Source organism: Apium graveolens, chromosome 1 (assembly GCF_009905375.1).
Source record: "Apium graveolens cultivar Ventura chromosome 1, ASM990537v1, whole genome shotgun sequence".
NCBI classification, from domain to species: Eukaryota; Viridiplantae; Streptophyta; class Magnoliopsida; order Apiales; family Apiaceae; genus Apium; species Apium graveolens.
In genome coordinates this window covers 198029020-198054690 of record NC_133647.1, presented here as the reverse complement: position 1 = coordinate 198054690, position 25671 = coordinate 198029020, and the positions used below count along the sequence as shown (strand labels likewise).

The following is a 25671-nucleotide window of genomic DNA, read 5'->3' as shown; positions in this document are numbered from 1 at the left end:
TCTTTCGATATGTGACATTTTTTAAACTAAAATATCACTAACTTATACACGTGTATATTTAAAATTATTATCAAATTATATCATTAAAAATTTATAATAAATAAATTTAAGAGTTTAAATTTTTTCACTTTAAATTAAATTCAAAAAATTTATAATATAAAATATGTGCATCGCACGAGTTTTTAGGCTAGTATAATATATATTACCTCCGTCCCACTGAATTTTTTACATAGTTTTTTCTAATGCTTAACACGTATTTTAAGACTATTATAAAATATAATTCTATAATTTATTTTTAGAATTTTCTTTTTTTATATAAAAATTTAAATATATTTTTTATTTTAAAAAAATATTTAAAATTATTTAAAAAACTATTTTAGGGGAATCTTAAAATTTTAAAATGCTTGCGAATTTCCGGACCGAGGAAGTAATTGTTTAGCTTGTTAAACAAAAGACTACCATCTTTGGTGAGACACAGCTTCAAAGCCCAGAAACCGAACCCTAGACACTACCAATTTTAGTCCGACCAGATTTTCATAGCCCGAACCCTAAAATTTCGGTTCTTATATAAACCAACGAATATTCAAAAAGGTACAAGTTTTCAATCACATTCATTAACTGATCATTGCACAGTTTTCAATTAACCTAATCAAACTAGGGTTTCGATTTTGAAGAACAAAGAGTTAAAGAACTCAAGCTATGGCGGGGAGAGAATCCTCCAGTCTTCTTGATCGTCAGAAACGCCAGGTGACGAATTTTTCTGTTTTCTTTTTAAATACACTCACAGGCCCGCCTTGCCTAACTTCAATCCTCGACATCTCGTAAAGGGAGCACGAGAGGTACTATATACTCCCTCCGTCCTAATTTATCTGTCCTGTTTGACTTGTCAAATTGACCTAATTTATCTGTCCTGTTTGACTTGTCAAATTGACCTAATTTTGACTAGAAATTTCATATAAATAGTATAAAAATTATATCATTAGAAAATACACGTAATCTAGTTTAATCTACTTTAATATGTATTATTCGGTTTTTCAAAATAATGAAAGATTGATGTTTAATTTACGGTCAAGGTTGAGTCAATTTGACCACAAAAAGTCAAACATGACAGATAAAGACGGAGGGAGTATTATATATAGGATTTTCTAGTGTGTGCCCATGGTATACATTAATAAGTTAGGCGGCAAAATTTGACTGGCTCATTCTCATTAATAACGATGGACCCCTGCATACACACACAATGAGCCAAATCATCAAAAGTGCATGAAATTTAGTGTTTAGAGTGTGCCCGTGATACCCGACTTCGAAAAAACTGAAATTAATATGTACCTTTTGAAATAATCTGGTTTTTTGTTTTACCAACATGCTCACAGATTTTAAAGATGATTAGTGACCGGCCACCTGAACCGAAAAAGCGAAAATTAGAGGTAAGTTTCTAATATATGTAATATATACAATTGAACGACAAAATTGAGTTTAGAATTTTGTGATTGAATTTTTTTATGGAATAGGATTTTGAAGCTCCTCAAATAGCGGAGAATAATATTCCGGGAGTGTTAATGCGGAAAGACGGAGATTTAAGTTCAGAGAATAGGAACAAGAGGATGTTTAAGCAACTTGTAGGCACTTTGGAGGTAATATATCTATACATTCTATGCTGTTCTAGTTTGTACATTTAGTTAATGCAATAGCGTTTTAGTTTTTTTTTTTTTATAATGTGTAACAATTTAAGTGAATCTTAGTGGACAACCCAAATGGTAGTAAGGTTTATATTTCAACCTAATTGATGTATTTTACTGTTAAGTATTGTAATTTATTCACTCCAAAGTCTCCAACTACATTCTATGTGAAAATTGGGCGACATTTACCGGATCGTGAAATTATTTTATCCTGCTTTGGGTGTTTTTAGCTTTTTGAACTATGTCATAAATATTACTCACTAGCCATGGTATTTCATTTGATATTGCAAAAACTTTTACAGCGGGTTAGAAAAGAAGATGCAGAACCTCTGGAAACGAAGGCACACATGAGGAGTCTAGATTCATTGAAAAGAGTGAGTGCTTGTTACATTATATATTATATATATTGTTTTATGTCTGGAAATCGGAAGTGTGCTTATTTATATGCGTGTTTATGCAAATTTTTCAAGCAGCAAGTAATAGAACTCTTGGTGCAGTAAAGGTAGTGTCCCGTAACAAACTCATGTGCTAGGACTTCTAAAGTTATCTTATTATCTTTCAGTGTGTGCAGTGCACTTTATTTGTCCTCAGGTTTACTGTTAGGATTTCTATTGAATTTGTTTTTTCCTGTTAAATTCGAGTGAAGATTGAACATGGCATTGTTGACGTCGGTGAGGTGAAAGATGCTGCAAAAGAAGATTCCGTGGGGGAGGAAACTGTTGAGGGTGTCAAAGTAAGCCATGATGATAGGAGTAATACTCGGCCTATGGGGTTTGGTGATCGAACACCAAAAATTGCGGTAACAATTGGAGATCTAATTAAATTCGTCTAAACACGTGCCTGTGTTTTTCTAGTAAAGTGATGCTTTTGCAGGAGGATATTAATTTTGTGACACTCTTATATATTCGACAGGATTCCAAAGCTCCTTCACGTCTTCATGTTTCCAAAGTATTGCAGAAACACGAAGATGAAAGTTTATTAATTAGGAATAAGAGGATGTTTCGGCTACTTTTAGGCACTTTGGAGGTATTGCTCAAGTTACAAAGCATTACGTGCTTTAAGTAAATAATAAGAAAGAATCAAATATTTTTATGTTTTGTATATTATTATTCCCATTTTGTATGTGTGCAATTTTTATGATAATATAATTAAGAAACTAACCTGTCTGGTGTAGGCTGACAGAGTTGCTGACGATCAAACAATGCCAAAAAGGTGGGGTGTAATGAAGGTAAATAGCATTGCAGTACATTTTTATGTTGTTAATGTATTAGTTGTTATGATTTTAATTGCACTTGGTTTTGTTTGTTGAATATGGTTTCTCAAATGATATAAAATCTATGACAGACTAGAGAAAAAGAACACGAAGAAAGTGAACGGCAATGGCAAATCTCAAATGAACAAATTGCGGGAAATGATAGAGATTTGGTTAGTTTTTTTTTTAAATCTTCGAAAGCCTTTAAGAGTTTCATATGTGTCCTTTATGTTTACTCCCACCCGATAAATCAGCCATTTGTGTTTTAATTCTGGATTTTGATACTATTGGATATTCTCTTTTAGAGTGTTAGCACACGTATTGCAGCTACTACTGAAGAGGACTTAAAAGTGCACCCTAGCAAGCTTCGAAGAATTTATAGGTATTTATTAAACAACGGTATTATGCACATTAAGGTTATTGTGTTCCACTTTCATTAAATTTTTCCTGTTGTGTAGCCCAACAATTCCCCCATTATATACCCCTCTCTTACAAATCATGCAAGTGTTTGAGGTATTGCCTAGCATAGGTGTATCATAAAAGTGGACAATCAGTTATATTTAATATTGGTCCAATTATCTAGATTCACAATTTTATCGGCTTGAATAAAATATTTTCTTTCATAACTCGATGTATCGCATTTTTATCTGTTAAAACTTATTTTTCAACAATGGTTATATATGATATGTTGGTTGACGACCCTTCTCCCTTGGTGGTCTATTTTGCTTTCAGGACTAAGGCAGAGCCTTTGATAAATTACTCATTTGCTAAGTCACTTGATGCAGATGTACCTGTTGAACATCAGAATTTACAGGTATCCTTGTTCTTGATTTAAGCTGGAATTTTGTTTGTCGAGTATTATAGTAATTTTTTTTAATTACTCTTGACTCCAAATATACCACGGAAGAGGACTGTATTATCTTGAAATTACTTGTAATTCAATGTACAAGTAGGAAGGTAAGAAGTAACATGACAGTCTTAAAATGGAAGGCATAACAGACACTTCGTGTTGGATAATATAAGAAATAAGTTTAAGAATAATACTCATTTCACAATATATATATATATATATATTTACGTATTTTAACAATTCGAAAATTTGATGACTGTAGGCACTATTAAACATGAAGTAAATATGTGCAAGTACTTGTGACTTTTAGGGTCAAGTCCCCTGAGTCTTCACCAGTTGCACCCTTCATTTTAGCTCCTTTTATTATTCCTGCACCTTTTCTCTTTTAATATTTTCCTACAGATGTAGAAAATCAATTTCTAAGATATAATAAAGATAATTGAGGTAGAATATGATGTAAAATACTTATTTGTCTAGCATGTGTCGGAGAAAATGATGGCGTATTCACATTAATTAAATAAGAGAGAATCACATTGGAGAGCCTTGAGGAGTGGGGTGTGCCTCCGGATTCAAACATAACTACTTATATTATATATCTTATTTGTTATTTAGAAGAATTAGATCAGTATAGTCGTATAAATCCATAAGCTTGCAGGATTTCTCTAACCACCTATTATTCCCATTTTTACTTAACCTTATCTGTGATGTTACTCATTTCTACCTGTAGTGTTACCTAACTTGGCGATATTATTATGCTAATAAAAGACCAGATGATATATATAAATACAATACTTACAATACTGTGAAATTATTGACTGCATATGTTAAAGACATTAAGCCATTTTAAATAATATTATAAAAGAATATAAGCTAGCTTATCCTGTAAATTGATTCTTCTGTTAATGATGCCCATTTCAATAACTTGTTAGTTGCATTTTATCAACTTTGTGTACAAATTACTGCCGGATTGGCAGAAGTAATTGATTATTACCCTAAAATGTACGTAGTTTATGTTTCAAAGCATTAGTAATTAGAATTTTCAGCCAAATTCATCTTATAAGATGTAAATTGCCAAGGTTTAGCTTTATATATTTAGTCAATGATCAACATTGCTTGCTAGAACATTGATATTATTAGATCAGTAGTTCCACGCCTCTTTCGTTTAGTCATCGTATCATATGTTTATGTGCTTGATTTTTTTGTCGAATAAATAATGTTGTTAAATCTTCCTATGGTTTAGGGTGTTGCACAAGTTGGAAGTAAAACCAATTTTGTGCATTTTGAGAAGATCGGTGGAAGGGAAATTAATGTACTTCAAGGTCTTGAGCTGTACACCAATGTCTTTGGCCCCGACAAACAGACAGAAATTGTTAATTGTATATATGAATTACAAAATAAGGGACGACTTGGGCAGTTGAGAGGTATTTTTTATTTAACCTCTTTGTTTACTAGTTTGCTCTACAATTCTACTATAGAATGTGGTACAATGTATCTTATATTCCGTTTTTAATAGTAGAAGTAAGTTTTACTTAAAAAGTTATTATTTGTTAGAACTTTTATGTTTATGGATAAATTTTCTATCACCGTTAACTAATTTAGACTCTCGTAACCCTTTTTGATAATAACTTTTTGTCCATTTATGAATTATTTTAGGACGAACCTATTCAGAACCAAAAAAGTGGATGCCAGGAAAGGGTCGCATTACAATCCAATTTGGCTGTTGTTACAATTACGCAAAGGTAAGATTTTTATTTTGGTCTATTTTTGCGGCTTTGTCTTTTTTCAAATTTCAACAAAACTCAATAATCTTTTGTGATTATAGGATAAAAATGGAAATCCTCCCGGTGTTCTTAGGAATGAAGAAGTGGAACCATTGCCATTGTTGTTCAAAGGAATGATCAAAAAAATGGTTGGTCAGCGCATTATTCCTCAAACATGTGTTCCGGATAGTTGTATAGTAAATATTTATGAGGTTGGGGATTGCATCCCACCTCATATTGATCACCATGATTTCCTACGACCATTTTGCACGGTTTCCTTCTTGACAAAATGTAACATACTTTTCGGTTCAAATCTTGAGATTATTGGTGCGGGAAAGTTCAAGGGCCCAGTATCTATACCTCTACCAGTTGGGTAAGCTTTCATATTCTCAAAGTACTATTATTTCAATTTTAGTTTACATTCTTTAACGTGTTTTTTCCTTGATCACGAAATTTAACTCATTTATATGTATTCATTATTTTCATAGGTCCGTGTTGGTCATTAATGGTAATGGAGCAGACATAGCCAAACATTGTGTCCCCGGTGTCCTTGATAAAAGGTATGTAAAATTCTTGTATCGTGCATGTAATTAATGACGCGAGCAAAGTTAGAGCATGATTTTTTTATCTGACAAGATATTGTATTTCGGTAAAAAAAATTATACTAAAATTTATAGGCACACACAAAGGCGGTCACTAAAATTTAGGGTTTTGACACCCTTGGTGGCTCTACGCTTGATTAAATATTGTTGCATTTTTTTAACGGTAAATACTGTTGCATTCAATTATATGTCATTCAGAGTATAATTTTATTTGTATCTTTTATTCTCTGATCAGGATATCAATTACGTTTAGGAAAATGGACGGTAGCAAACTCCCTTTCAATGTCTTACATGATTCAGAGTGATCCAGAGTAGGTGGTGGTAACATCAGATAGTTGTGATTTGGCTCTCGTCAATAGGGGTATGAAACATTTCGAAATATTTCGGATGGATATAAACAAAATATTCAGTTCTCTTTTTAAAATGATTTTGATGGTTTTTTGTTACCTATTTACAGCGTAAAAGCTGAATACCGAACTTATGTTTTTCATTATTCTTTTGGTTTGTTGTTTTACCATTCTAATTGAACTAATGTTTCTGCAGAGAGTGATACTCAGTTGGCAACTAGGAAGACTTGGCAACTCGGAAGCCTGGAGGTAACCTAGTCTTATGCAATAGTCCATCATTGTACTTGTTATAGTGAAAGTGGCTTAAAGAGTAATGATAAATCTTTTTTTCTTATTGTTCAGAAATATTTGTTTTCGTCCTGCCATGAATGAAGATGGTCATTTGTGATCTTTAGGGAAATCATTTAAAAATTATAAGTTTTACTTTTTTATTATGTTGAGTCCTGTATTGTTGTTTGATACGAAGTTGATAGGAGTGTATCTAAATTTCATGTCTAGGGTGATTGTTTTTCTTTACTTTTGGTTGTATAAAGACCTTTATAAGTAAGAATCTTATTACTTAAATGAGGTAATAAGATATTTTGTATGTATTATACTACTAGCTTATATCTAATTAAGTTATTAACTAATTGAATATCATGCTCTACGATTTAAGTTGGTACACGTGGGGGGTGCGGTGTCAACACCTGAGGGCTGCTGTGTCAGCTAATTAAGTGTGTGGAAGAAGTATGACAATTGAGATCTGAAGAAGGTTTTTGTGTGGCCAACTTCCGGCGATGTACCATTACTCTAATAATAACATAAATTAGTTATGTTTATTCGGATATGTGCAAGGTGAAAGTTAATGTTGTGCATTGTTTGTACTTTGTAGAAAACAAATATTTTTTTTTTGACAAATGCAGAAAGTTCTCAAAGACATCCCAAACGATCTGAATTGCAGCAGCATCTCTGAAAATAGCAACATCGCAATTGACCATATCACATAAAAATTATGGTTAGTTCCGTGTTCAGAAACACCAATCGCATAAAATGAGATTGGAGAAGCGGCACCCCAGCTATCTACATGCCGGACACCAGTTATAGACATGCCGAAGGCACCCCAGCTATCTACATGTCGGATACCAGATATAGACATGCCGAAAGTATAAACCCATGAAAGATGAACAATCTTTAGTTGTGAAAGGTGAGCTCTTGCAATAATCACCACCGTCCCAGATCCGATGTAGGTTTTGCAGATCATCAAAAATATCAATAAATTCGTCCTCAACAGATCCATCCATCACCAGATAAACCCAATTATGACTAAATAAAAATATAACAAACACTCCAAAAGTAGAGACAAAACACACACTCCAAGAGGAGAGACACACAAACATCAAAAAAATTGGGTTTTATTGAAAGGGAATAAACGAGAATAACAAAGAATGAAGGGGTCGGGGCTTTCCACCGGAGAAAACCAGTGGAAATCCCTCGATTTACTTGAAAATAGACAAACCTTAACAGAGAGCATGAAAGAAGGGAGGCGGCTCTTTATTTACCCTACAACTTAATTCCATTTTCTTAAAACAAATACTTTCTTAATTCCTAGTCTCGTGATATTAGCTAATGCTTGCAGATGCGCATGTAATCTTGTTGTAGATAGAATTTGATAGTGATTAGCTCTGACAAACTACTGTGCCAAATATTAAGCTGTCGAATTGAATATGATAATGTTTATACGATTAAATATCCTTGGATTAAGCTAGAACGTTAAGGTGTGAAGTTAAATTACCTCACTAATAACTAATAACTAATCCATGTGTTAAATATATACCCATTGAGTGTACAGCAAGGTCGAGGGTATCACGACTCGCATGCAGAGTTAATGCTTATGACATAACATCATCAAGGATCGAAGGAGCTTTATTTCTTTCATCTAACATGCTGACCAACAATGTTCCTTCACTTCAGTGGCTAGAATAGCCTTTATGCCACAACCTCTCGAGCATTCTCTTCTCAGAGAAGAGGATATAAGGGAGCTTCAGACATGAATAAGCAAACTAGCATCTGTTCAACGTATAAGTTACTTATAGTTTATAAGCCGGTAATCACTTATGTCAGAGTGTTTATCGACCAAACTTATAAGTTGGATTTACAACTTATAAGCTGATAATTGAATGTTAGTAACGATGTAAATTTTCTAGACTTATTTTGAATTTTTGTTTTTTATTAACTTTAGTATTAAATAATGTGTTCTAAACTATTTTTCTGATATAATAATCACGATTTAAGATAATTTTATTTATAATTTATTTATTTTTGTTCAATTAAGTAAAAAAAATTCTGAATTTTATCTAAACACTTATATAACTTATAGGCATTTATCTACTTATCACTTATATAAGACACCCAGGACCTGTTTGGCCGCCACAAAATAAGTAACTTATTAACTTTAAGTCATAAGTTACTTATGGATAAGTACTAAAAAAAATATATATACATAAAATCATTCCACTGCATTTAATATATTGCCCCAAGGTGGAGACCTATAAAACAGGTTTCAACTATTAGAAATAAAAATGTAATGTTGTTAAAAGATCACTGACCGGTTGAACCGAGAAATTACACAGCAAAACCATAATAAATCACAAAAAATGCAAGTAAACAACAATAATATCAATTTTCAATTATAACTGACTTAAAATATCTTGTGTAACAGAATAAAAAATATGAGAAGTATCAAGGTTCAACAACAACAGGCGAGGTGCATAAGATTATTGAAGTCTTGGCTGCATTCTGCTCTCTCAGCCCCTTCATTCTACTGAATTTTCTTCATAATCCAGCTATCTATTCATTGTGTTCCTCTACCTTTCGTCGTTGGATCACCGTGGTTTATTCTGAACTTTTGATTATAGTCAGGAACCTGAGATTGTTCTATGTCTTGCAATAATAAGGTTTAATTAGTTAGAGTCCGCTTGACAGTATCTATAGGTAAATTTTGACCGATATATAACTGATATAATTAAAATTTATAACTGACCCCACTGTCAATAGGCCGGCTACGCCCCTGCAGTCAACCAAGCCCGGTGGAACCAGTCCAACACTGCTGCAGATTTCAATCTGAACAGGGTAATGGAGGTTATCTACTTATAGTTGCTGCAATTTTCAATATTAGACTACAGAGAAGACTCTTTGGATTAAACTAAATATAGCATACCATCTTAATTACTAAAGAGCAGTTGGATAAGAATTTGAATTAAATTCAACATAAATCTTGTGCAGTGACAATATATTTTATTCACATAGTCTCTACATATATAGGCATTGGCCAGGTGAACATAGAATGTCTTCAAAATGCAAAATTAAAAACCAACTAAGCAACATATGTTAGAATTAAACTGAGAGTTCAAATGATGATTTGAAGAAGATAAGGGAAAAAATATATTCGAGGACAATAAATGGCACCTGGAGCGAGGCAAATCCTGCAAAACCTTGATACTACATTTTGCTATTTTTGCCCTGATAGTCCCCGACAACGGTTTGCCAGTGAGCTATTATACAACAAACAGTTTTTCAGCGGTTTGGATGAGACCGCGGACATTGTCTGCGGTCCGGAATGTCCGCGGTCCGGAAAAATTATTTTTTTGTTCATGTTCATGGATCGCGAGCATTGTCTGCGTTACGGACTTGAAATAGACTTACATCCGCGATCACTTGAAATAGACTTTTATTTGCTAAGTGAAAATGGACCCCTGCATTAACACAAACATACAATTACAAGTCCCAACCGCAGACAATGTCCGCGGTCCGTGACCAGGGTCAAAAAGGTAATTTTTTCGGACAGCAAACAATGTCCGCGGTCCCTGTAGCTATTTTTTTTAATCCCAGCAGTCGTCGTTGGATGATTGATACAAGGACTGGAAAGATGTTTTTGCTAGGGACTGTCCCCATTTAAACAAACAAAAATTGTCAACCTGATTGGAATTGTGCATTCTTTTACGGGATAAAACCTATCTTTGTGCTCAAGAAGTATACACATATTATTACCATATGCATTAGTAAATTCAATACATAATAAAGTTCACATTAAAAAAAAACATACATGCTGCAACAAGCAACTATAACTGTAAGTTAACCGATAATTTCAACTGTATGACAAAATATGTAATCTGTAAACTCCACAAAATAAAGTTGTATAAAATGCACTTATTAATCAAGCATAAATATAACTAGAACTTACATCTTTATTCAGAAGCTAGGGAATTTGAGAAGAGTACTGCAACCTCATTCTTCATTCACAAATGCTGTATTAGAAAAAAATTAAAACAGTCAGAATTTATCAAATAGCTTGACAAGGAAATTAAAGTATATAATCTGATGAAACTCTTTAAGCCCGCTATGGCGGGCATTATAATTTGCAACAACTCTATACCTTCAGCATACTCGGCCTGCGCTCTGAACATTGAGCTGTCAGCACAGATTTTCTTCTTTGCTCCAATTGTTTCGCCAGATCAAAAGCCTCGTTTAGTGATTTCTCTAGAGCTTCATGTGCAAGGATAAGCTCCTGCTCAAAATTATAAATAGCTTTCAGTTCTTTATCAAAAACTCTCTTGAGATCATCTCTTTCATGATATATGATTAGCAACTAAAACCTTCTTTTTGCTCATTTTATCCAATGCAAGCACGAGCTTTTCTTTTAACTGGTGAAATTCGTTATTTCTGTCTTCCAAGATCCGGGCATCATAAATTGATTTCTTTTCTGCAGAGGACTTCAGGTCATCATATCCTTTCTTTTCTGCAGAGGACTTCAGGTCATCATAAATTGGCTGGACTGCAGACGAGTCCAGCCACTTGGTGACCACTGCCACTAGATGAGCATAGGGCGAAAACTTTATTGTTCATCCAAATATTATTGTGGGACTTTAATTCCCTTCCACTAGTGCCAGTAAGCTGTTGTGCGAAATCTGGGGGTGCAGGCTGAACCAGGGGAACAACAGATTAACATATAGCGTAGGCCTTGGACCAGACTGCGGTGGTTCAGAGAATTTCTTCACTATGACCATTGTACAACATTTACCCGTAATTTCTAGTTTAGCAAATAAAAAACTTTCAGATAGGTGGACAATGAGTTTTTCACTTTTTTTTGTTGTATATGTGGTTCTCAAATAGACTAATTGGGTGGATCAGAACTTGCATTTAAAGAGATCATGCGAGAACCAACATGTAAGGGTTCAACAATGTTACCTTCACTATGCTGGTGGTTGCGCCGCTGTTTAGATTACAGGCGTGCCTCGTTCAGCACTTCTGTTACAGCAAGCCTAGTCCAGGCTCTCTTTCACTGTGTTTGTTCCATGCAAGCAGCGCCACCTTTTTTAAAAAGTTAAACTACCTCCGTCCCTCTTATTTCTTTACAGTTTTTTTTTCATGTTTGACAGGCATTTTAAGTTTATTATAAAGTATAGTTACTTAATTTATTTTTGAAATTTTCTTCTTTTTTGTATAAAAATTTAAACATCATATCTTTATTTAGAAGAAAAAATAATTAAAAAAAGTTGGAGGACTATACTTAATAGAAGTCTTAAAATACGTGCTGAGCTCCATCACGGATATAAAGAACCTATAGGGACGGAGAGAGTAGTTATGTTATGTATAACAAGAACGAGTTAATTATCAAATAGTTCACTTACTGCATATATATGTATCAAGTGAGTCACTGATTACAAAAAAACTGACTCAAATGAGTCACTCATTTATCAAAAATATCACTCTATCATTAGTCAAAATTTTTAAAAGTATTATATATTGAGTTTCACATATTTTTTATGAATGATATTATATCCAAATGAAAGTATCCATAGTAGAAGTATCCATGTTCTACTATTTTAGATAATATTGTTAGATTTTTAAAATTTTATCAATTATTTATTTTTAATTTTTTGATTGTTTTATTTGATTTAAATAAAAATAAATAGTAGATACATTTTTAAAAATTTAAAAATATTATCTAAGTTACTAGTACTCATAATTTTTCATTTAGATGTAATATCATTCATAAAAAAAAGTGCAAAACTCAATATATAATATTTTTAAGAATTTCACCTAATAATATTTTTGATACAAATTTGTAATCAGTGACTTCATACTTTCTCTCAAGTCCCGAGGTTTGCCCGCGAGAAGATCACCCGCTTCGACCCTGTCTCCGGGGCACAGTTGAATGTAGATATCATGAACACGCGAGGTGCAGAGAGAATGCCACCCAGAATTCCCACTAATCATAGAAGAGTCCTGCTTGGAATGAGAACTGAGTCATTCGTTCTCCCCTCTATGCGGCGCCAACAAGTAAGTGACCTACTTGATAATTAACTCCAAAAACTACACACTGCCGGTATATTTGTCCTAGATTTATTTTCCCTCAAATGTTCGTCTTCTAAATGAAAATAGTTATAGAATCATACAACAAAGTCTGGCACACATTGCAACCAGAAAAAGCGCACAGAAGGAATCGCATAAATTTTGTACAAAGTGCATACATGGGTTTCGGAATTAACAGTATCCATCTTTAGCGAACCTAAATCGTTTTTGTAATATAATAAATAAAGTGTGGAAAATGACTGAGATCCAAACATAAAGATATACTTAATCAAGCAAAGAATCTGGAGGGACAGAGGGAGTATTATACGAGAAACATAACATGGTAACCCAGCTATGCAATTCTATGATAAACTTGTCAGCTGAATCATCTCAATTCTCAACCACACGAGCTAGATTAAACGCACCTCTCCGTGTTTTGTTATAATAACATATATGCCAACTGTTACATATGGGCTGATAGAAACGCATTCCAAACAACCTAAAATCGAATCCAAACAAGGTGTGTGGTTAACCAAATCACAGCCTCCTTAACCAGTTACCTGTCTTCAAATCAAATCCCTTCATTCAAATGCCCCCAGCTATTTCAAGACTTGTGCATTCATATAATTCTTTTAATGACATGAAAATAGATTTAACAACATATTATAAAATTTGAAAATACATTTGATAGTCGGGTATAGTGACTGATAACTCCGGAGAGCGGGTGGCTCCGTCCGTTGGCGTTCCTGGACCTTCCGTGCGTGAGAGAGGTGTAGCTGTAGGTTGGGCGCCTGCAAAACAACACCGGAAGGGGGGTTTGGCTCCCACGGCGCCTCCGGTGTAAGAATAAGAACAGGCTTTGGAGAAGATGAAGGTATATATATATTTATGTCATCTTTGAGGCTGCTGTGTGTTTGTGTGTGGTTGTATACATGTGGTGGCTGCTGTATGTTTTTGAGTGTATGGGAGAGTGTGAATGTGTAAGAGTAAAAAATATTTTCCAACCCCTAAACCCTTCAGTCTTGGGGGTATATATAGCCCCAAGGTAGGGTTTAGGGGTAGTTACCTCTAAATCTGGGCCGTTGGATGTCTGGGACCAGAGGACGCCTGGCTTGGGTGGATTGTTTACACGTGTCCAGGGGAGGACCACCTCCAGAGTGTCCAAACGGCCTCTGACACGCGCAGTGCTTGTCTGGTGCGCTGGTTGTTCATAGCTGTCATAGTCACGTGCCCACGTACCTTCGCTTGGCGGGTTGCGGGATGTGCATGTGCTTGACGGGACCTCCCTCACTGTGGTTTTAGCCCTGATCCGGACCCGGGTATGCAGGCGGATCCGGATCCGGGAAGTAGGATAGGCCCGGGCCTGGGCTCCTATGTTTGATTGGCCTGGGAGAGGGGGGTCTTAGCATGTTGGTTGAGCCTTCCTCCATTTAGTCCAAGTTGAAGCATACCCGGGTCTGCTATGCCCTATCATTTGCCCCCCACTCCCTTATGCAGATCTTCTGGATGAGGGAGTAGAGTAGGATCGCATATTTGGCTTAGAGAAAAGTTTCTGCCCCCCAATCCGGATCTGGTGTAATGGATATCAATCCGGATTAAAGTATAATAGTTGATTAAGAAAAATTTCTGCCCCTGTTGCCATCCAATCCGGATCTGGTGAAATGGATACCAATCCGGATTAAGGTATAGTGGTTGCTCAGGAAAATTTCTGCCCCCGGTTGCCCCCCAATCCGGATCTGGTGAGGTAGATGCCAGTCCGGATTAAGGTAGAATGGTTGCTTAGGAAAATTTCTGCCCCTGGTTGCCCCCCAATCCGGATCTGGTGAGGTGGATGCCAATCCGGATTAGGGTAGAATTGTTGATGCCTTTGGAAGAATTTATGATCCTGGTGGCCTCTGAAATGTATCTTGTTTGCAATGATCCGGATTATGGCTATTGATCCGGGTCTTGGGCTGTGGAATTCGAAAGGTTTTGGGATTTCAATCGGTTTTGCTCATTTTCCCCCCTTTGAATTTGAATTTTGGGCAGTTACTTCCTAGAAACTCGGACCATAATCATTATGGGTTTTAAATGTGTTTTAATGTGTATTATTTTTTTTGTAACCGCTCCTGGAACCAGTAGGATCCTGCCACGTGGCAGGAGCGGTTTCTCTCCCCTGGGCCTATAAAAGGCTGCAGTCCCCTTTCTTTTTTCCTTCTTACTTTTATTCTCCCAAATTCTAAAAAATCCAATAGTTTCTTCTGTTCTTTTTCTCATTTTTCTTCGAAGGCTTTCACTCTGGGCTTCTTTCTTCCGCCGCTGATTCGCTGTTGCTCCATTCATCTTCAATTGACTTGTAAGATCTCTTCTTTCTTGTTTTTTCCATTTGTTCTTCGATTTTGATTTTGATTTTGATTTTGCATGCTTGAGGTTCGTCTATATTTCTTCGAAGTGAAATCGAGTTTTTTGGTTGTTTTTGTTGCTTGGCTTTTTGTTTATTTGTAGATCAGTAAGTGTCTCTGTGTTTTAGGCTCGATTTTTGTTGATTTCTATGGGTTTTTTGCACTGTTGTTCTTCGTGTTCTTGGCTGGGATATATATATATGTATAGGTTAAAAGTGGCATGTTTTGCCTTTTGATTCCCAAGGTAACTGTTTGTGGGTTAGGGTTTTTGTTTGGATCCGGGTCGAGGGTATAGGATCCGGATCGGGGGTAGGTTTTTGGGTAGAATTGTATGACTTGGGTTTTATCTGTTTTTTGGTTGCTTTTGATCCGGGTGTGGGTGTTTGCCATGAGGATCTGGGTGTATGGGTTTTGCTTTAAGTTTTTTGTTGCAATGGATCCGGATCTGGGTATTTGCCATCAAGATCCGGGTCCATGGTGGTTTGTTTTTGTGGATTGTAGTTAACATGATCCGGATCGTTGATGTTTTTCCGGGTTGGACTTGCATTGGTGGTCCAGATCATTAGGTTATGATAAAATTAACATAACGTACCTGATACGGACCACTTAGTGAGACAAATAAAATCTGTAGGGCCCAGATTAACTGACCTTCATTTTAATAGGTATATGGTCCGGATCAAAGAGAGAGCTAGGAAAGTATACAACTGCTATCCCAACTTTTCTGACGAGGAGAGTGATCCGGATTCATCTGGTAGAGAACAGATCCAGGGCGAGATGGTTAGAAAGGGGTCCGGGTCCGTGGGAACAATTACGAGCTTCCGGTTCAAGAGGCTTCCAGAAAACTCTGTTATTTTTACGCCAGAGGGCAGGTGGTCTGATATTAAGTATCATTTCATAAGAAAGCCACCCGGGTTCGAGGATAGCATTTATTATACCCGGGTCAGATATGAGAGGCACGAGGATGGGCACCCGGGTATTTATGACCAAGGTGCTCTGGAAACAGCTTTTGCTTCCTTTGGGATCAGCCGGGATCACTACCAGCTTAAGGATTTTTATGCCGAAGCAGATTCGGGTGATATGGACAATGCAATCCGGGCTGCTTTTCAATTGACTTCTGACATCGCTTGGAGGTGGCCTGAGCCATATGAGAGGATTTTCCATCGTCCTGCTGATGGTTTTGTCCCGGTCTGGCTGGAGCATTTAAGGTCCGGGTGGAGCCCCAGGTGGCACATTTTTCTGAAGCACCTTTGTAAGTATGTCTACAAGATTTCTCCTATGCAGATAACTCCGAATGGGATCAAGTCTATGACCTGGTTCATAGCTTGCTGTAACAAGTCCGGGCTTCTTCCTACCTTCAAGTTATTCCACCAGATTTTTTACCTTTCTAGGTCAAGCCAGAAACCTTTTTACGAACTGAGATTCCGGGCAGCAGAGTGCGGATTTGGTCCGGGTAGGTCCAAACCAGTCATGCACCAGACCTCTTTGAAGCATTGGAATGGGGAGATACTGATGTTGAAGGGTTACGATTTGGAGTATCTTCCTTATTTCACGACTGGGGAGGTTAAGACGAAGTTCAACCCAGAGATCTTAGATGGGGAGGCTGTAGACCAAGTTAGAAAATTTTGTGGTAGTCTCGGGTTCCAGCCAACCCGGGATACGTTTATGAACCATAAACTCATGTTCCAACTTGGCTGTGAGTTCTTTTTTAACTTGCCCCTTTTTACTTGATCCGGGTCTCCATCCAAGCTTGGAGAACCGGATTACCTTTCTTTTGCTTGTAACTTGTAATCTTTGGTCCGGATCAAGGTCTATTTTGGTCTTTGATCCGGGTCCCCCTGCTTTTCCTGCTTTACTTTTTAGATAATTTGCATAAAACGTCTTGCCATGGTCCGGGCTCCCTGTAGTATTTCTTTCCGGGTTTGGTAGTCTTCATTTTTATTAATCCTGTGCTTATAGTTTTCTTCTATTTCTCAGGTTTGCCGCATTATAACCCTGCATCCCGGGCCATAATGTCTTCCTCAGCATACGCAGCGGCTTTTAACTCTTTGGGGTTGGCATACAAGACAACCAAGGGGGCCCCAGGCACCGGATCCGGATCTGCGGATGTAGAGGGCGGTGCCGAATCTTCTGCCCCCCGGAATGTTGCTGATCCGGGTAATTCTCCATTGGCCAAGGACCCGGACGTTCAGGAAATCTCTGAAGAGGAACTTCCTTCGAAGAAGAGGAAGTCCGCCCCGGGGAAGCCTCCCCGCGGAAAAACTGTTGTTGCTGACCGGGTCATATGCGACTCGGAGGGGAAGGGACCGGATGGGGCTCCTATCCGGGTAGGGACAAAGAGTCTTATTGATCTGGCCGGGTTCATGTCCAGTATCCCCTCAGAAGAAGATTGGGAGGAGGTCGAGGGCTACAACATGGCTGCTGCCTTGAAGAGGGTCACTGGTCAATGGGGGCAGGTAATTTCTGGATTTTTATGCTCTTAGTTCCGGATTATGCCTCGAATTTACTTTGTTCTTTGCTCATAGTATTATATATTTTTTTTTTTTGTTTCTCAGCTTGGGAGTGCAATTTCCATTTGCTCCGATGTTGCTTTCACTGAGCTGAAGGAGGCTAACAACCGGACTAAGGCTGAGAAGATTCTCTCCGATTCCCTTAGGGGTGAGCTGGAGGAGGCCCGGGAGGGGTTCCGGGTGGTGGAGACCGGGCTGAACGAGAAGTTGAAGGACTCTGAGATCCGGGCTGAGGGGCTGGCCCAGGAAGTCGAGAGGCTGAAGGCCGAGCTTGCTGCCAAAGAGAACCTGAACAAGGAGGCCATCATTGCTGATTTCAAGGCCAGCGACGTCTATGACTTCGAAGTTGCTCAGGCCGGGGTTCCCGAGGTACGCAGGTCCTGGGTTGTTGCAGAGCGCCATATCAAGACTGACCCTTTTGCTTCCTGGGAGAGCTTTATCCAAGAGTTCCTTGCTGCTAAGGCTGCTGTCGAGCAAGGTCAAGGGGAACCGGAACCCTATGATGGTCCGAGCCCCAGTTTCCTCTAGATCCGGATCAGCCTTACAAGGCTTTTCGGGCCCAGACCATGTAATTTCATTTCTAGGATTCCTTTGTTTGGTACTTTGATTTGAACCATTTGTAATATTTGGATTTATTCCGGATTGATGTCAATCCGGATTAGCCTTTGAATTTCCTTTGAAAATATTTGCTTTTCTTCCATATTTTGTTCTCTTTTTGTGCAATCCGGATCCTTGTTATGGCCCCTAATCCGGACTTGTTTCATATCGGGTTTGGTCCGGGTATGGGACAGTGTCCGGATTGATGCTTACTTTTTTGCTTTAAGTATTTGAAAACTTAAGTACATAATTGTTGTTTGCGACCTGGATTTGAATGCTAATCCGGGTTGCTTTTTGCTATTAAATTTGCTTTCAATCCGGGTGTGTCTAACCCGGGTTGTTTGCTTTTTTGCTTTATGTTCCAAGTACATAATGGATTTTTGCAGCCTGGATTTAAATGTTAATCCGGGTTGCTTTTTGCTTTTAAATTTGCTTTCAATCCGGGTATGTCTAACCCGGATTGGTGATTGCTCCATTTACTTAGAATTTTTCTAAGCAAATAGTGGTTGCTTTCGTTTTTTGCTTCTAACCCGGGTGTGAGAAGGTACCCGGGTTGTTGTTTGCTTCCATAACTGGTAATTTAAAAGTAATAATTTTCTGAAAATGGAAAATTGTTCTCATTGATTTGCAAATTTTTTCATACAAAATATCGGATCATAGATTGGTTGCTTGCCATAGGCTACAAGTTCTGGTTGCTTTTGTTTGCTTTTCTACTGGTAATACTTTCTGAGCCTGAGTCCATGCCATGTATTTGGTACTTCAGAGTCATCCATGTTCATGAGCTTGTATGTTCCTGGCCTTAAAACTTCCTTGACTTTGTATGGGCCTTCCCACTTCGGCATTAGCTTTCCGGTATTAGTGGGATCTGAAGCTTCTGTGTCTCGTAGGACCAGATCTCCCACTTGAAAGTTTTTGACCCGGGACTTCTTGCTGAAGTGCTCTTTTGTTTTCTGCTTATACTTTTCCATTCTTGCCACTGCCTGGTCTCGAACTTCATCGATTAGCTCAATATTCGTTCTGAGCCCCTCCTCGTTTGCTATTTCATCAAAGTTGATTGCTCGATGGGAGGGGGATCCTACTTCAATTGGTAGCATGGCTTCAGTTCCATAAGCCAGCTTGAAGGGGGTTTCTCCTGTACTAGTTCTGGGGCTTGTTCTGTATGCCCATAGTACATTAGGCAATTCTTCTGGCCATTTGGTTTTGCTCTCTCTGAGTCTCTTCTCTATCCCCCTGAGAAGTATTCGATTAGTTACTTCGACTTGGCCATTACCTTGAGGGTAGGCTACAGATGACTTTTTATGCCGGATACCCCGCTCTTGGAGGTAGGATTCAAATTCTGAACCGACGAACTGCGGACCGTTGTCTGAGACAAGTACTCTTGGGATCCCAAACCTCATCAGTATGTTGTTCATGAATTTGATGCAGTCTTGTTGATTTATTGTTCTCATTGCCTTTGCCTCTACCCACTTCGTCATGTAGTCGATTGAGACTAGTAAGTACCTGAGGTCTCCTCTGGCTCTGGGAAAGGGTCCCATGATATCAATTCCCCATACAGCGAATGGGATTGGTGACAAGACTGAGGAGGGTAGGACTGGGCTCATCCGTTTCACATTGCTGAAGAGTTGGCATTCCTTGCATTTTTTCACAAAGTCTATCGAATCCTGGTGGATGGTAGGCCAGTAATACCCTTGCCTTATGATTTTGTGAGCCAGTGCTTTTGCGGACATGTGGTCCCCGCATATTCCTTCGTGAACTTCCATTAGGCAGTATTGTGCCTCTCCTGGGCCTATGCATTTGAGAATTGGGGAGGAAAAGGTCCGGCGGTAGAGTATTCCCTCTTCCATGAAGAATTTCGAAGCTTTTGCCTTTAGCCTTTGAGCCTTTCCTTTATCTTCCGGGAGCTCTCCCTTCTCCAAGTAGTTAATGAATGGGGTCATCCAATTCGGACTGTTTTCTATTTCCATAACTTCCTCAGATTCTGTGCTTGGCTTCTGTAATTCTTCGAAGTAGACGGAGCAATCCAGGTCGGATGAATTTTGAACAAGTTTAGATAATGAGTCGGCTTCTGAATTCTCCTCTCTGCTGATTTGGATGACTTGGACTTTTGGTATGGAGGCCAGGTAGCTTTGGACCAGAGCCTGGTAATTGGCTAGAACTGGATCCTTGGCTATGTACTCGCCATTTGTTTGCTTTACGACGATCTGGGAATCGCTGTAAATTTTGAGATTCTGGATCCTGAGTGTTCTTGCTAACTTCAATCCTGCAATCAAGGCCTCGTACTCTGCCTGGTTGTTTGTTGCTGAGAATGCAAAGGATATTGCTATTTGGATTGCGAACCCTTCCGGGCTCTTTAGGATGAGCCCCGCTCCTGATCTTTCATTTGTTGAAGAACCATCAACGTTGAGAGCCCAGGCTTCTGTTTCTTGATCTGTGTTTCTCTCAATCTCCATGTACGTGGGCACGGGCTCTTCTTCCGGGAAATTGCATTCTACGATGAAATCAGCTAGAGCCTGGGCTTTGATTGCTGTTCTAGGAATGAAAGTGAGGTTGAATTGACTTAGCTCAACTGCCCAATTTACCAACCTCCCTGAGATATCTGGCTTGTGTATTATCTTTCTTAATGGTTGACTTGTTACAACCCGTATTTCCCTTCCCTGGAAGTAGTGTCTGAGTTTCCTGGATGCTGTGACTAATGCATAGGCAAACTTTTCTAGGTTCGGGTAACGGGTCTCTGCATCTTTTAGCACTTGGCTTACGTAATAAACTGGTTGCTGTTTGCCTTCTTCTTCCCTGATCAACGCTGCTCCAACTGCCAGGGCCCCTGCTGAAAGATAAAGGGATAGGGGCTCCCCGGGTTGAGCTTTTGTTAATACGGGGGGTTGAGAAAGGTACCTTTTTAACTCTTCAAATGCTCTTTGGCATTCTGGGCTCCAATTAACTTCTCTCTTATTGGTTGCTCCTTTTAACAGGTCAAAGAAGGGTAGGCATCTCTCAGCTAGCTTGGAGATGAATCTTCTGAGTGCGGCCAGTGATCCTGCTAGCTTCTGCACATCTTTTTGTGTTCTTGGGGCCTTCATCTCTTGTATTGCCTTTATTTTCTCTGGGTTGGCCTCAATTCCTCGGTTGCTTATCATGAATCCCAGAAATTTCCCAGCCCCTACCCCAAATGTGCATTTTTCTGGATTGAGCCTGAGTGAGTATTTCCTCAAGTTGTCGAAGCACTCTCTCAGGTCTCCAATGTGCCCGGCTATGCTTGTGGATTTTGCGATCATATCGTCTACATAGGATTCCAGGTTTCTTCCAATCTGGTCCTTGAAGATTTTATTCATTGCCCTTTGATATGTTGTTCCCGCATTAGTCAATCCAAATGGCAGCATCACATAGGCATAGACCGCCCTGTGGGTTATGAATGCTGTCTTTAAAATGTCTCTGGGATTCATCCTGATCTGGTTGTAACCCGAGTAGGCGTCCATGAAGCTTAGCATGACATGGCCAGAGGTTGCATCGATCAATTGATCAATATTTGGCAAGGGGTAGGGATCTTTGGGGCATGCACTGTTCAAATCTGTGTAATCGATACACATTCTCCACTTTCCGTTTGGTTTTTTCACCATCACCACATTTGCCAGCCATTCTGGGTATTTAACTTCGCATATTATTCCAGCTTTTAGTAATTTCTCAATTTCCTCATCAATCGCTTTCTGCCTTTCCGGGGCAAAATTTCTTCTCTTTTGCTTGACTGGTCTCCTCTCTGGGTTGACGTCCAAGCTATGCATTGCTATGGATTCATCCAACCCGGGCATTTCTTTCGGGGTCCAGGCGAATATATCAGAGTATCGTTGGAGTAGTGACACCAGTTCTTTTCTGAAGTTAGCTTCGAGTCCGGACCCTATCTTTATCTTTTTTGAAGGATCGCTTCTACTGATCAGGATTGCTTCTGTTTCAACAGCGGCCTCTATCTTGGATTGAGCCGTTTCTGAAACCATCTTTTGGATCCGAGCCTCTGTATTCTTCTTCATATAAATTTGAGCCTGGGCTCCCATCTCATTTTGGTTGCTTTTCCCTTTTTCAATTGTTTCAGGGTTGGTTGCTTGCACAGTAGGGTTGATCTGGCCAAGGCCTAGGTTCAATTTAATCCCTTCTGTGACTTGGTTGGTTTCTTGCTCTTTTGAGCTTGGTTTGGTTGCTTTCGGATTTGAGAGGGACTCTATTACCTGAACTTCTTTCCTCGCCTCGTCCCTTGAGTGGGGGCGATGTTTCTTAATACTTTGTTGTTTCCGGAGTACCACGGCCTTTCTCTTGTTGTCTTGGTGGGTTTCAGCCATTACCAGAGCCTGGCTGTAACATCTTTCAGCTACTTCATAGCCTCCCTTGATTTCTCCTACCCCGGTCGGAGTTGGGAATTTGATTTTCAAATGTGATATGGAGGTGATTGCTTGGATCCTGGTCAAGGCCGAGCGCCCGATTATGCCGTTGTAGGATGAAGGAGTATTGATCACGTAGAACTTTATCACATGGGTAACTTGGTTTGAGCCTGATCCGAATACGACTGGCAAGTATAAAGTTCCCTGGATCGGGACCAAGTTGTTCCCGAACCCATACAGAGGGTCCTCTTGGCATTCATTGGAGCGTACGCTCCCAAGTTTCATCCTGTCCACAGTATGCTTGAAGAGTATATTTACTGAAGATCCATTATCAATCAGCATCCTTCTCACTTCGTTATCAAAGATGTCGAGTGTTACCACCAAGGCTTCGTTGTGATTTGGGTTGACCCCTTCATAATCTTTGCTGCTGAATGAGATAATCATCTCCGGGTAGGATTGGATTGAGAATACCTCATCTCCTGAGCCCGGGCTCCTCGGGGGAGAATGTGAGCCTCCCAGGACCACATTTACCACATTCTTACCTTTTCTTTGTCTTTCCTCTCTCTGATTTTTCTCCCTTGAGATATATTGATTCAAGTTGCCTTTCTTGACTTGATCTTCGATGAAGTATTTTAAAGAGAGACAATTTTCAGTCTTGTGTCCATGGGTTTCATGATAGTCGCACTGCCTGTTGTAAGGCCTGCTCTCTGGCGGAGTCTGCATTGGCTTTGGAGGATAGTAGAATGGCTTTCCCTTGATCTCCTTCAGTATCTCTTCCCGGGTTCTGTTTAGTTGTGTCCACTCTGGCTCTTGCCTGGGCTCCCTTTGCTGCCTAGGGGGACCGGGATCACTTTTGGACTCTGTTTTAGGACCCAATCTTTGGAAAATTGGGGTGCTTTGCACCACATTTGTTTGCTGGGTTTGGTTGCTTTGTTTGAACTTTTTCTCCTGATGGTAACCCCCTTTCGGTCGGTCATCAGAAGATTTGTTCCTGTTCCCTCCATTCCGAGTCATTCTCATCGCCTGGAGAACATCTGTTTCTTTTATGAACCGGGCTGCCATGGAATAAGCCGCGGCCAGGCTTTGGGGCTCTTTGTTTATCAACTCCACAATATACCTCTCATTGTGTTCTGGATCCAGGTTTCTTCGAAATATGCTTAGAGCCTCCCTTTCATCGAGATTCGAGACTTTGTTAATGGCTTCCTGGAACCTCCGCATATAGGCTGAAAGTGCTTCGTTATCATATTGGCGGATTGTCTCCAGGTGGCACATGTGCATTTCATGTGTCTTATTGGCTCTGAATCTTCTAAGGAAGGCTCCTCTGAATTCTTTCCAGGAGTGGATGCTTCTTGATGGGATCCTGCTGAACCATCTTTGAGCCCCCCCTTTGAGGGTCGAGGCGAAGAATCTAGATTTCGTCAAGTCATTGTAATAGTATATCTGAGCTATTTGTTCAAAGTAGTTGAGGTGCTCTTCCGGATCCCCCAGTCCATCGAAAGAGTCAAAGTTGTAATGTTTGAGATTTTTCTGTCGAGGGATGGCTTCTAGGGAGTGACTGAAGGGCGTGAGGGTCTCCCCAACTTCCACCCCAGATTCTTTCTCCATTTTTCTCTGGAGCTCGTAAATCATGTCCTTGAGATCTTTCTGACCCTCCTCTTCGTCATCAGAAATAAGTTCGGGGGTAGGGTCCCTCCGAGTTCTTTTGCCTCTTGCTTTAGCTAGGAGCCTCTCCTCCTCCAGTTGCATTCTTTTCTGAATTTTTTGCTCCAGCTTTTCCTCTTCTTCCTTCCTTATCTTTTCTCTGATTTCTTCTAGCTTTTTCTTTCTGGTTGCCTCTGTCTCCTTTTTGCTAGGGTCCTTCTGATTCTTCTTTGCCTTGGCCCCAATTCGGTCGAAGACAGATCTCCTGGATTGCTGAGAGTCCCCGGACTCTTCTTGCTCGTCATCTTGCTCAAATTCCATCTGAGCCCGGGCTTGTTCATCTCTGTAGAGCCTGATTGCTTCAGCAAGTTCATGGCTTGTTAAGTTAGCCATATGCTCCTCTGCAACTGGAACATTGGTGTACTTGTACTGATTTAGCTCTATGACATTTCTAGCATCCCTGATTGGGGTATGCTGTGTCAGTGGTTGCTCCTGGAAGGTCTCCCTGTCTCCCCCAGGTTCTTGAACTTGAGAGGGGTCTTGATCCTGAATATGGGTACTGGCAGAGGGCCTACCAGCTGTACTTTTTCCTGCTCTTGCCATCACCACAAATGTACAAACAACTGACCAAGATTTGAGGCTACAAATGTGGATCTGGGGTTGCTTTTTTGAATATTACAAAAATTTTCCAGAATAACAACAAGCAAACTTTCTGGGTTTTGCTAACAATAATACCAAACAAGAACAGCAGGCTCTTGAACACAAAAGAAAATACGCAAGCTAAAACAGTTCTGGGTTTTAAATCACCAAGACTATTAAACCCCAGGCTTCGAGATTACCAAGATTATCAAACCCTAAACAACTAAAACTTAACAAACAAGGGCGGGCTCACACAACCACGGCCTAAAGCAAGAAACTCATACAAATGTGGCTAAAATGAAAACTCATATTCAAGAAAGGGTTTGGTTGTTTATGTTCTTACAGGTTTGAAAGTGGACTCTCTCAAGAGTTTGCTGATGAAGATGAATCCAGGGGCACCGAGACCCAAGGATGGAGCCCCCTCCTTCTAGCGCCAAATGATAACTCCGGAGAGCGGGTGGCTCCGTCCGTTGGCGTTCCTGGACCTTCCGTGCGTGAGAGAGGTGTAGCTGTAGGTTGGGCGCCTGCAAAACAACACCGGAAGGGGGGTTTGGCTCCCACGGCGCCTCCGGTGTAAGAATAAGAACAGGCTTTGGAGAAGATGAAGGTATATATATATTTATGTCATCTTTGAGGCTGCTGTGTGTTTGTGTGTGGTTGTATACATGTGGTGGCTGCTGTATGTTTTTGAGTGTATGGGAGAGTGTGAATGTGTAAGAGTA

General features: G+C 39.3%; 2 protein-coding genes and 1 long non-coding RNA gene across 7 annotated transcripts; 2 read left to right on the top strand and 1 right to left on the bottom strand.

The window, feature by feature from the left end:
• The first annotated feature begins 433 nt into the window (after positions 1-433).
• LOC141677642 (uncharacterized) lies at positions 434-7083 on the top strand. Of its 4 annotated transcripts, none has more exons than XM_074483657.1 (18): positions 434-591; positions 675-747; positions 1374-1427; positions 1512-1634; positions 1982-2053; positions 2326-2478; positions 2592-2705; positions 2854-2907; positions 3024-3104; positions 3237-3313; positions 3664-3745; positions 5022-5202; positions 5435-5520; positions 5604-5914; positions 6030-6101; positions 6379-6504; positions 6687-6739; positions 6833-7083. In XM_074483657.1, exons 2-16 carry the CDS (start codon positions 700-702, stop codon positions 6446-6448), a joined length of 1578 nt encoding a protein of 525 aa, XP_074339758.1. In that variant the 5' UTR covers positions 434-591; positions 675-699; the 3' UTR covers positions 6449-6504; positions 6687-6739; positions 6833-7083. The 4 variants fall into 4 exon arrangements, with proteins under 4 accessions (XP_074339758.1, XP_074339769.1, XP_074339763.1 ...); XM_074483668.1 differs by having other exon boundaries at positions 434-747; positions 5604-5690; positions 5862-5914; XM_074483662.1 differs by having other exon boundaries at positions 434-747; positions 6379-6454.
• A 2104-nt stretch (positions 7084-9187) lies between these two features.
• LOC141677634 (uncharacterized) lies at positions 9188-25654 on the bottom strand. Of its 2 annotated transcripts, XR_012557488.1 has the most exons (6): positions 25293-25654; positions 11122-11446; positions 10902-11033; positions 10710-10773; positions 9510-9589; positions 9188-9409 (listed from the first exon to the last, which is right to left on the bottom strand). It is a non-coding gene; the product is annotated as an uncharacterized LOC141677634 (long non-coding RNA). The 2 variants fall into 2 exon arrangements; XR_012557490.1 differs by lacking the exon at positions 11122-11446.
• LOC141677627 (uncharacterized) lies at positions 17211-18417 on the top strand. Its single transcript, XM_074483637.1, has 2 exons — positions 17211-17654; positions 17754-18417. The coding sequence occupies exons 1-2, from the start codon at positions 17211-17213 to the stop codon at positions 18234-18236; spliced, it is 927 nt and encodes a 308-aa protein (XP_074339738.1). The 3' UTR covers positions 18237-18417.
• Positions 25655-25671: the final 17 nt, after the last annotated feature.

Bases quoted from the DNA above. Each gene is read 5' to 3' on its own strand.
- LOC141677642 (XM_074483657.1), top strand. From the start codon at position 700: ATGGCGGGGAGAGAATCCTCCAGTCTTCTTGATCGTCAGAAACGCCAG. The intron at 1,428-1,511 runs GTAAGTTTCTAA...TTTATGGAATAG, and splicing joins CGAAAAAGCGAAAATTAGAG to GATTTTGAAGCTCCTCAAAT. The intron at 5,203-5,434 runs GTATTTTTTATT...GAATTATTTTAG, and splicing joins ACGACTTGGGCAGTTGAGAG to GACGAACCTATTCAGAACCA.
- LOC141677627 (XM_074483637.1), top strand. From the start codon at position 17,211: ATGTCTTCCTCAGCATACGCAGCGGCTTTTAACTCTTTGGGGTTGGCA. The intron at 17,655-17,753 runs GTAATTTCTGGA...TTTGTTTCTCAG, and splicing joins TCACTGGTCAATGGGGGCAG to CTTGGGAGTGCAATTTCCAT.